Source organism: Sciurus vulgaris (genome assembly GCF_902686455.1).
Source record: "Sciurus vulgaris genome assembly, chromosome: 6".
NCBI lineage: Eukaryota > Metazoa > Chordata > Mammalia > Rodentia > Sciuridae > Sciurus > Sciurus vulgaris.
In genome coordinates this window covers 22042313-22054780 of record NC_136466.1, presented here as the reverse complement: position 1 = coordinate 22054780, position 12468 = coordinate 22042313, and the positions used below count along the sequence as shown (strand labels likewise).

At 35.4% G+C, this 12468-nt stretch overlaps 1 protein-coding gene across 2 annotated transcripts in view; it reads right to left on the bottom strand.

Annotated features, from left to right (window-relative positions):
• Nucleotides 1-2878: 2878 nt before the first annotated feature.
• CLINT1 (clathrin interactor 1) overlaps nt 2879-12468 on the bottom strand; it is a 65404-nt gene continuing 55814 nt past the window's right edge. Inside the window, exons 9-12 of one of the 2 annotated variants that reach the window (XM_079145955.1) lie at nt 12142-12216; nt 7608-7900; nt 5706-5910; nt 2879-4607 (exon numbers count right to left, since the gene is read on the bottom strand). In XM_079145955.1, the coding sequence (XP_079002081.1) occupies nt 4261-4607; nt 5706-5910; nt 7608-7900; nt 12142-12216 (920 nt within the window). In that variant the 3' untranslated portion in view covers nt 2879-4260. The remainder of the gene's footprint in view (nt 4608-5705; nt 5911-7607; nt 7901-12141; nt 12217-12468) is intronic. The other variant, XM_079145956.1, reaches the window with a different exon arrangement.

The window sequence follows — 12468 nt, the reverse complement described above, 5'->3', positions numbered from 1 at the left end:
CCCAGAGACCAGACACTTCATGTGCGATGCTTCCGCCAAACCAGCCTATCACAGCAGGTTGCAGAAACAGATGAGGACCCAGCTGTATTCTATTAAACCAGGTGCCACAGAGATGTGTGAACACGTGAAGCAGCACTGCTCTTCTCACAAGTTTTTATTTTAGAAAATATAGTTTATAAAATTGCAACTTTTTGGGGCTGGAGCTGTGGCTCAGTGGTAGAGCACCTGCCTGGCCTATGTAAGGCCCTGGGTTCAATTCTCAGCACCACATATAAATAAATAAAAGGTCCACTGAAAACCGAAACTATACACTAAAATTGCAACTTATATTAACATGTAATGAGTCTGTTATAAAACCAATGTATATTTTTAAAGCTTCTCAGTTTTTATTTCAAATGCAGTAAATATTGATAGATATAACCCATATAAACAAAAGCTCTTTGGGATCGTTTTGAAGGGCTATAAAGGGGGTCATGAGAACAAATGACATTCCCGTATCATTATAAAATTGAAAAAAAAAGTGTGCTTGAAGCACTTAATGAACACAAACCCAAGATGTTCAATTAAGAAAAACCCAATGAAAAGTAAGGTTTCAGAAGTTATTTAAAAGAAATGAAACCCACTTTTGCCCAGGACTTCAAATCCTTCCCAAATCTCAGGAAGGTAGGCCTGGGAACTGGTTCCCCACTACTGGAGAAACCGGTGAGCAGCAGAAGCTATTAGCGAGGGACAGCGGACCAGCAAGCCTGCCAACATTAAAATATTAAGGTCCTAATGAGCTAAAGGTAAACACAGGACTGGGGCTATAGCTCACTCGGTAGAAGCACCACAAATGGAAAAAATGTAAATATAAACTCGTCTTTCATAATTTCTGTCTTCATGTGACTGTTTATATATTAGAATACTCCATAAAACTAAGAAATACAGTTTTAATAGTTTAATAGAGATTTCTACAGCTTGTAAAAGAGAACATTCTAACTAGATTTGTGTGGCCAATCATAAACAAAAGCTCATTTTAATAGTTCTCTCCCTCACATCTGCACTAAGTAGAAGGGAGTCAAAAACAATTCATTAACAATTTCCTTGACAGTTAAAAAATAAGTGGAGTTAAATTCCTCCAGACAGCAAAATCCTCGATTAGAAATCAACTGACTAGAACAATCTCTCAGGCTTTCTTAACTCTGTTCTTAGGAATAAAACAGGATGTGAGCCAAATTTACTGTGTAAATTAAATGACATTCTTGTGAAGTGTTAAGCACAGTAACAGGCACATATAAAGTTGTTGACATGAATTTAAAAACATAGGTGGCAGAGAAACCTTTACAGAACATATCAAACATCATTTTATTGAATCACTCAACACTTAAAAGTCCATTCTAGAAAAAAACCTATCAGGGCCCAGAGAGGTCAAGTAAATTGTCAAGCTCAATTTACTTGAGAAATTTGAGAGAAAGTAGTTAAAACGAAACTTCTTCTGTCACTTCCAAGTGCATGCTCTTTCCACAACATACCCAGTCACCCAGGAGTGACACAAAGCCAGTTTCAGAAAATCATTTGACATAGGGTGTGTTCAGTGCCCAGATTTTATTTCCTAATATCTTAGCCAGAAAATATACCATGATGACATCATGATATTAACAAGACAATTTCAAGTTCTGAAAGAAGGTAGTTTTCCTGCTAATAGAACTTACACAAATATTTGAAGTATGAACTCTTCCCTCCAGATTCAAGTGAAATTATGGGTCCCAACTTGTTAGTGACTACCTCAAAATCAATAGTACTATGGATAATTTAGGCAATTTATTTTAAACAAAAAAGGAAGTATCCAGCCCAAGTACCATGTAAGGACATGATGCATATTTTCTGGTTCTTGAAGTCGTCAGAGAAAAATCTGGAGAAGGGAGTAAAAATTAATCTGGAGTGGCTATGTAGAGTCACTGTATGTACACTGCTAGAACATAACTGTACCCTCACACAATTAGGCAGAGTAAAACAGACAAACAGAAAAGCTCTGGCTGAAAGGGATGTCAGGTGGACAGAAGGGAGTCCAATAGGTAATTAAAGAAAGGACTTAAAGGCAGAGTATTTTCCTCCCAATTTAGTAATCCTCCTTCAGAGACAAATTATCAAATTGGACTGACTCTCAACAGGGCAACTCTTACGCATTTCTTTGAGTGAGCTCTGAAATAAATATTGGTAAAACAGCAAATGCTAAAGTTGAGGTTCAATAAAAAAGGAGAGGAGTACCCCTTGCATCCTCAGAAATGCAACATAGGAAGGCAGGGTCTGGAAAATGCTTCAGAGACAAATTCTATTAGAAAAAAAATTTCAAACACAAATGTTCAGATAAAAAAAATTTACTTCCTCTAAGAACCATATATATATATTAGAGAAGGTGAAGATATATTCCAGTTTAAAGAAAAAATTTATTTAAGATTACCAGCTTTAAATGTAAGTGAAGATAGTCTACATGCTGCCACCAGAGGTTGGCTTGATTGCTCTGAAGTAACAACACTTGAAAGCTCCTATTCTTTGAAACTAATTTAAACACATTGAATTGTTGAAAGATTAAAAACCGCAGTCAGCTAATTACACTCTCTCTCATCTCTTATTCAGCAAATGAATCACTTTTCATTACCACTTAGCTGAAGTACATGAATTTCTGCCTAATTAGAAATGTTGTAGATGGAACATTAGCAAGAATGGAGCAGGTCAGGATATCTTTGCTGCTTCATTTTTAATTCCTAACAGTAGAGCCTGATAGGAAAGAATAGCGAAGTCATTAAATAATTGTAAATTATTTATAAAAATTACTTTGCCCAAATTATAATTATTTTTTCCTCAAATGGTCTCAAATGTCTAACAGAATAAAAGCAGCAGCAGTTCAACATTGATTTTAATGAACATTTTAATGTTATGTATAACAGAACATTATGAATACAATGGAAACAAAGTTTTATCAATTTAATAAAAAAATTTTTAACATAAAGTGGGGAGGTAATAATCTGATGCCTATATTATAGTATTTATTTTAAAAAATATTCCCAGCTTGAGGTTGAAACATTTAATTTTGCATTCCAAACTCTAGAATCATGATTTTCATGTGAGCTTAATGCAGAATTACAGCAGGAAAACAAAAACATTTTAATTAATTTCCTTTATTTGTCATTAAATCAATAAAATCTTTGACTGCTACAGGTCTCCTTTAATAATATATATTTTAACTCCTCTCTATTGGAACCGTATTGCTAATGTCATATTATATACACTCAAAACCAAAACAAAACAAATACTGTATAAAATCTAAAAGTGAACATTGTTGAGTTCTAACATTTATATTTAACTTAAGGTTTTATGGATTTTTACCTTTTCAATCTTTTGAAAAGACACAAAAAAGATAAAAATAAATATTTTTCTCTTTGTTTCTGACTTAAATGATGGCTACAGGGATAAACACGGAAGAAAGCCTTGCCAAGTTAATCACTGCAAATTGTAAATAATGACTGCTAAAAACAAACAAAAAATACTGAAGGCTTTTTTATTTCTTCTTTTAAAGGAAACCATAGAGCAGTCCTGAAAAAAATATTTTTCCTAGTTCTGCACAGGATAATTATAGCAGAAGACATGAGAAAAGTTCCACAGCTATCACCAATTGCTTAAAGAGATTTTGTTAACAATAAAAATTTGGATAGTATAATAGCAGTGTTCTGGAACATTAGCAAAAGTATATACATTCCAGTTACCTTTGATTTAGCCATAATCACATATGTATGCCTTTTTTGGACAAAAATATATATTTTTATAAAAAACTGATCATCCAACTTTAATGATTTCATATATGGACTCAAGAGTGGTAGTAAAAGGAACAGACCCAATTATGACAAGGCGATTCAGGGACAGAAAAATCAAGTTCCTCAGGAAAAGAAAAGTATAAAATTAGAGATTCAGCCCTATTCCCATCTTTCCACAAATTACCATATTAAGTGAGTGGGCTCTTCAATTTATAAAGGCTTTCAATGGTCTCGTCACCTCATTTGTGGTCTATCCTCACTGGGAAAAATGACTGTCTCAACTGAAGTGCTTTTGGTTGGCTTTCTGAAACACTAGATATTTCACTTTTACAAAACAGCCTTTTTGGTTCTTTATGTAGGTTTACTTTAATTCATAAAAAGAAAGGGGAATTTATTATCATTTTCCATCCCAACATCACCTATCTGCACAGCTAAAAATTCTTCATTCAATCTGCTTCTTTACAATCTCTTATTTGCTAAAGTTGGCGAAATTTGCAAAGGCATCTTGCTTAGGTTGCACAGTTCCAGAAGTCATGGCTATGTTGGGCATGCCCATTCCCATTGTGCCTGCCAAGCCCATCCCAGCAGTTGACATCCCTATGTTCATGTTCATGCCCATCATGCTCTGGTTCATCATTGGAGTATTTCCAAGAGGGGCCATTCCCATGGTGCCAGTCATCACATTGGGCATACTCATAGGCACGGGTCCCCCCATCAAAGGGTTAGTTTGTGGTCGGACAGGAAGCATATTTGATGAAGAACTGAGATTCACAGCTCCAAAACTTTGAGTCATCACATTCAGAGGCTGTTGCATATCTATCAGAAGAAAAGAGACAAAAGAACTTTACCAAACTGAATTTGCAGATTCACAGAAAAAAGATACAATTTTCCTGATCATCTGACACTTTTGGTCTCATACAATTCCACAGTGATTTTATAAGAGAAATAAATTAATTTGCACTGGTTACTCTTAAACAAATATTCAAGTGGCTCTTGCTCTGATTTCCCAGAGAAACTGCTTGTAGTGGGGAAAAAACCAGACACAAAAATACTCCCACAAAACTTACTGCTAAAGTCTCCTAACAGATTGTCAAGAGTCAGTGTCTGTCAAAAGTTTAAAACGTTTGTATTACCTTGATTTAGTTTCTCTATTTTTGGAATTATAAGGAAAAAAAGTACAAGGATTTATGCAAAATCATGGAGTTATTTACAGTAACAAAAAGATGAAAATAATTTAAATAACTGACAAGAGGAACTATACACTGATGGATCATAAATGTCCAAGGTCAGCCTGAGCACCGTGGAGAGAGCCTGTCTTAGAATAGGCAGGGGACAGGGCTCAGTGGTAGAGCACTTGTGTGGCATGTGTAAGGCCCTGGGTGTGATGCCCAGTGTGGCGAAAGAAAAAAAAAGATCTGAACAATTTTTTCCCTAAGAATATCCAACAAAGGAAAAAAAAAAATCATAATTTAATGTCAAATGAGAATAGTAAGAAATAAAATAGTATAGACAAAATGATCCCAAGCAATCAAAATATGCTTAGAAAAGATGGAAAGAAATATGTAATTATATGTAGATTGTAGAATTTAAATGATTTTTATTTCTACATCATTATTTACACGAAAACAACAGTTTGACAAATATTTTTATTTCATTAATGAGAGCCCCCAAACTCACAATACAATGTATGTTATCCTACCAAAAGCAAAACAAAGCCAACACATGTGTCAGGAAGGATGAAGGACACAGTATGCTTCATGCAAAAAGATCTTAAGCAAATACACAGTAAACCATGCCTGACTGCAGTTTACGTTAAGTACTTCTATTTCAATGCATGAGGCAGTCCTGGTATCAAGGTCAAAGGGTACTACTAGTACACAAAGAAGAGGAATGTGTTGATGGGACTTAACTTACTCTGCTGCTGAATCATTGTATTGAGCGATGGCTGCTGGGGTTTGGAAGGCTGCATACCAGGTAGTAAGTTGTCCAGGCTGATGTTTACACTGGGGTCAGACCAAGTAGAGGGCAGGGTTTTGCTGACTGACTTCTGGACCATATCTGTATTCTGATTATAGAGAGGATTAGGCTTCTGCAGCACTGTGCTAACATTTTGCAAAGGCTGAAAAATAAAAAAGATGCTCTAAAAATTAAGCATCTGTTCTATAAAGATTATCAGATGGCAAGTTAATCACAATAATGAATTTCTAAAACCAAAAAGAACCACAAATGTTCTATGTTAATGTCTTCAGTACTTTGAATCATTAGCTTTCTAAACAGGTCCCTCTGATGTCCTAATTAGCTCTGGGGTCAAAAACTCAACAATATATCTGCACTAACAATTATTCTCCCATAACCCAAAGCCTACAAGCCACCATCCCTGGCAAATGCTCAGAGTAACTACTAACTTGAGATTAGCTTTGAGGAAATACATAAGTGGAAATGTATTCTTACAAAACATAATTCAGGATATGATTTCTCAAGTTATAAAAGGTAAAACCGTTTAACAGCAAATTATATTTCAAATGGCTGACATTTCCCTGCTCTGTGCACACTTCTACTGCCTGCAATAAGCAACACAAGTGGAATTTGATATGTACATGGACCAATTCAGGAGCAAGGAGAAATTCAGGAGAAAGAAGCAGAGATGCCTGGTAGTTAAAAAGGATAATTATGAACAGGACAGAAAAAAAGGAAAGAACTAAGAACAGGAATAATAATTAAAAATGGACCAACATAAAGAAACACAACATAGTTACTGTTACCACTGCAAATAAAGCAGACTGGCTTTATGCTTAAATCATGTGTTAAGGCTGATTTCTGATATATGCAGCAGTTAACCTTCTGCTTCTTTCTTCTCTTCTTTCATCCTAACACCCAAAAGAGGAAACTCTCACATATTAAAATGAGAAATTAGTATTATAAACAAATATTCTCAACAGCTTGAGTCAGAAATAGCAAGTTCCTGGTATAACTGAGAAACTTATTTTACAACCTTGCTTTTGTATAAATTCTAAGCTGGTAATAGGTGATTTATATTTAACTATATAAAGTGAGTTAAGCTCGCATTTTAGTCATTTCCCTTTATGAAAACAAAAACTGAAAGAAGAGCCTTGTAACATTTATATAAAGGAAAGCAGGCTCAGGGAAAAACTTTCACCATTTGAGAGCATGATTTTCTACGTTAGCAACAATGGTTTACAAACAGTGAGTGATACTTTTTCAAGAACATAACCAGAAATTTAACAAGTTAATATCATGGGTGAAACAACACACATTTCTTTAACTTGAAAACAAACTTTGAACACAACTAAATACCAATTTTCTACAATTTAATAAATATTCTGCATTTCCTTCCTCTGTGCAGGACACCATGTTTGGCTTTACAGGGACTGTAAGACGGGTGAGAAGGTCTTGCCTTCTCCAACCTGAATGACTGTATTAGGGGAAAGAATAAAAAGCAACTGTAATGTGTGAAGCTGTGTGTATGTATCTATACACAGACACACACACACACCCATCATGTGCTGCTTTATAATGTAATGACATTTGATCAACAATGGACCATGTAAAATTATATTGCCCAGTGCCAGAACAGGCACCTCAGCTTGTGTGAGCGCACTACGAGCTTCACACAATGATTAACACCAAGTTTCTCAAACTGTTAAGCAATATGGAAACACACACACACACACTCACACACACACACACACACACACACACACACACAGAGCTTATCTTTTCTGTCTTACACTAATCTATGATTAGAGTATCTCAAAGATTTTGAATCACAATTTCCAAGGAAAGCAGACAACTTACCTGTGACCTTGACATGGGCAAACCAAGTCCTACAGTATTCGTGCTCATCAAAGAGAAATTCATACTCTGGGAAGATGTCATGGTTGCTTGAGATGAGCCCATGAGATCAAATAGATCTGAAGAATTTGAGGCAGCTGGAGGTGGGCCTAAAGCTGGTTGTGAGCCACTGACAAGTTCCACTCCTGGCTGAGAGGTACTGCCAAAGAGCTCACCACTGGAAGGAACAGGCCCTGATGGGGCTTGGTTGAAGGCACTCCAGTCACCAAAGTCTCCATTCCCACTTGTTGCAGTTACTAAGACAAAAAGAACCACAAGGGTAAGAAACTTTCTGAAAAACACAGAACAAATTTATGTAACATCTATGAACTGAAACTAATTAGAACTGATCGGAGTCCATCCCGATTAACATCTGCAGGTACCATCTCCCCATCTCCATCTGGACCTTATTCTTCTCATGAATATTATACGAGTGTTAACAAGGTGGCAAAGAAAAAAAAAAAAAAACTAAACTCTCACATATAAAGTAAAACCCATCTCCTGGAGGTCTGGAGGTGACACACAGAAATTACCATAAAAACTTCCCTTCAACCAAGTTTGCATATCAAATCTATTTCCAGCTGAACAAATATAATTCCGCCTGGGACTTGAGAAAGCAAGAGGAAATTCTAAACTGGTTAAAACTTTTTGCTGACAGCTACAAAATGTTTAAGTGAGGAGATGGTAAAACCAGAGAACTCAACTTATTCACTTCATTCACTGTTTGGAAAGGTTCAAGGAGAAATCTTTCATTTGTGATGTTTTAAACCTCAAATTCATAAGATCAAATTTATTTTTAAAAACAAAAAATACAGGGAAAAAACTAATAAATAAAGGATAGGACTAATAAACTTTATAAGAAATTCTCATTGGACTATGCTTCCACTAACAACACAAGGGCCACAGTCATGATATAGTTGCTAGTATATTTCTTGCTTCCACTGAAAATGTCCAATGTATTTAAATATAAAGGGGGAACGTTAACATGATAACGTTAATAAAACAAATGAAACGCTATCACTATATTTCAAAGTATAATTATTAATCTGAAGTTGAATACAATAAAAAATTGACAGGTTAACTGCTAAGACTGTAGTGGTTGAAAGCATAGATTTTGTACCTTACTAGCTGTGTTATCCTAAGCAAATTGCTTACCTATTTGTGCTTCCCCTTTTACGTCTACATTGTAAAGATTAAATAATCTAACATACACTAAGTGACACCTAGGATTGTTGCTGTGACTGAAATCATTGTCCAGGTCCCAGGGAGGGCCCAGGCACTGCACGCTCTCTTCTTTGGGCGTGCCGTATGAAAGCGTGAGTCAAGCTTCTGGGAAGTCTACATATATATATTAAGTATTGGGAACACAAGTATTATAAAGGCAGGTGATACTTTAAATTTTTTTTTAACTTGGCTATATGTGAGTCTAAGTAAATAAATTTTTCCTTAAGAAAAGAATGGATAAATATGAATTATGAAGTTGAATAGCAAAAGGTGAAGAAAAAGCTACATAAAAACTGTCATCTTAAAGTGAATGGTATGTATTTCCAAGTTAATTAACATCTCTCTTCGCATTCTATGTTCATTTACAACTTGGAGATAGATTTTGTCCAGCAGTGTGGAGATTCCTTAGAAAACTTGGAATGGACCCACCATTTGACCCAGCTATCCCACTCCTCGGCCGATACCCAAAGGACTTAAAATCTGCATACTATAGAGATACAGCCACATCAATGTTCATAGCTGCTAATTCATAATAGCCAGACTGTGGAACCAACCTAGATGTCCTTCAATTGATGAATGGATAAAGAAACTGTGGTATATATATATAATGGAATATTACTCAGGTATAAAGAATAATAAAATTATGGCATTTGCAGGCAAATGGATGAAATTGGAGAATATCATGCTAAGTGAGATAAGCCAATCTCAAAAATCTAAAAGACAAATGATCTCATTGATAAGCAGATGATGACACATAATGGGGGGTGGGATGGGGGCAAGAATGGAGGAAGGAGGGACTGTATAGAGGGAAAAGAGGGGTGGGAGAGGTGGAGGGAAGGAAAAAATAACAGAATGAATCAAACATCATTACCCTATGTAAATGTATGATTACGCAAATGGTATACCGTTACTCCATGTACAAACAGAAACAACATGTATCCCATTTGTTTACAATAAAAATAAATTAAAAAAAAAGACATGAAAAAAAAAAGTAATCAACCACTGCAATACTATGTCTCATTATGCTAAATACCAAAAGAGAACAATAACATAGTCTTTATTATATTCTCCTATTACTATATTAAAATATACATACCCTCAAAAGAGAAAACAATTCACTTAGAAACCCCAAGCTCTATCAACAATTTAATACAAGAACTGGGCTAATATTCATCATCTCAGGGTTCTACTAAAGCATGTCTTTGATCTTCTTTATAGAAGAAAAGACTTAAAAGAGTTTTACAATTAGTTCTATATATTAAACAATTTGAACCCATTTAAGTTAAGCTGCTGGATAAATGTAAACTTTATGCTGATTTTCTATTTGCTTGATGTATAAAGCAGAACATAAATAAAAAACTGGGGCAAAATGTGTAGCCCCATCTGAAAACTCAATATTTGAGATGATTAATCATGGGAGGAAGTGATTTCTAGTGGGGCATACATTGTTCAGACATGATTAATCATTTTGTAGCAGTTTCAGTCCCCTGCACAATGGTGATCAGGTTATATTAATCACATGCACACAGATGAAGAGATGCATCACTTAAGCAACATTAACATATTCAAATTATTTGCATAGTAGGCAAATTTATATACATAAAAACTTTGAGAATTACACAGGGAGTCTATAAAATTAGGGCAATGTTTATCTTCTGCTTTGATTTGCCTAAAGTAAGGTATCAACCCTTAGAAGGCACAATCACACGTCCAAAATGAAGCAGTTAATTACTCAATAATTCTAGTTTCTGGGCAGTACTTAGAATTTACAAAAGTAGGCCATGAAAATAACCCCAAACCACATTAAAAGCTATGCATTTTCTTCTTGCCTCCTCAGGAACCTAAATCAGACATTACTCGATATAAATTTTAATACAGATTAACAGCAAAACTAATTTACCTGTAACACACAGTAAAACTAACTCAGTTACATTTTTTCCTTCCTGTTCACCTCATGTTTGTTATGGGGTGCAATTTAAGAACAGACCTATCACCACTGAGGAGTCCAAAGTTGAGAGTCTTTATTAAGCTGGCCCGCTGACTGTTTCACACAATGCCTCAAAAAATGGCTATTGGGAGAAAAGCCCCAACCACAGGGTTGTAGGGGTTCTTATACCAAAAATCACATCAATCCTAAGTGTCTGTTGCTATGATTCAAAATTACAGACTAACATCATGAGATCATCAACAGAGGGGGAAGTGGGTCAAAATGATCCTTACCTAGGTACAAACTAAAGAATGGTTACTAATATCCACACAATCACTGTTCATATGGTACCTTGTTTAGGAGCAATAGGAATCAAAAGAGAGCAATTCTTTACTACGTAGGAGTTGCCATTGTATATTATTAAACATGTCACACCAAGTAACTGAGGATGGGCACAGAGGAGGGGTATTCCCATGAGAGAAGCTTATTTCCTACATAACATGGAGTCTCAGAGCAAAATGGAGTTTGTTTAGTCATTTCCCTTAGAGTCTGGCCTATAACATTCTCATGGAGTCAGATCTGTCAGCCTATCACAATGTTTAAAATTTTCAGAGATAAATTATTAAACATTTTCTTATAGGCTGTCTAGTTTTATAAAACATTACAACTCTTTCACAACCTACAAAAACAGACAGTTAATAATGAGCTGAGTCTCTATTCTACATATTTCTATAGACATTACTTTATCCTTTAAAGAACTGTGACAAGCAGTATTATTTCTAATTTTATTATTATTAAGTTTTTGCAGTAGTGGGGATAGAACCTATGGATGCTCTACTACTGAGTTACATTCCCAGTCCTTCTCATTTTTCATTTTGAGACAGGGTCTCACTAAATTGATCAGGCTGTCCTCAAACTTGTGATCTTCCTGCTGCTGAGTCACTGGTTAGCAGTTTCAGAAGGTTGCCTGGCTAGTTCATTTTGGAAAGTTGTTAAGTTTCATTCCTGAAAAATTACATAAACTAAATATATATCATAATATTTTTACGTTAAAATAGATTACTTATTTACACCTTCCCCCCATATAAACGAAGAGTTACATATGCATATGGACAATTTTTTTTTTTTTTTTTTTAGATATACCTAAGCAGTCGCCAACCAAACTCATTTGGCACATTAAAGACACTGGCCCAATAAACTACCTTGTGAATAAGTTATTTGGGAATTATGAATTATAAATATGACAAGGAAAAAAAACAACAAAAAGAAGTTGATTTTTGGGAGGGAGTTTTGTACTGATATCCTTTTTACCCACCCGGATATCTGGTCTATGAAACCATCTCATACCTTGGGAAGGGAAATTGCCTGATGCAGCAGCTGAGCCAAAATCAGCAAATCCCCCGAAAAAATCAGCTGCTCCTCCTAGAAGTTAAAAGAGTAAGAAAAAAGTTAAACTGGTAGACTCAGAGAACAACTGTATGAGATTTCCAAAAGCTTGCTCAGCACCACACAATAATGCAATGTGAAGGCTTCAGGTCCCTCCCAGAAGCTATTTACATAGTGGTTAAGGGATTCCTCACTCACATTTCACAAGCATAATGAGGACAGGCCGTTTATGCACTCAACTAAGCTCTTTATAAGAATCTTCCCTGGGATGCTTAAAGCTGAGTAAAA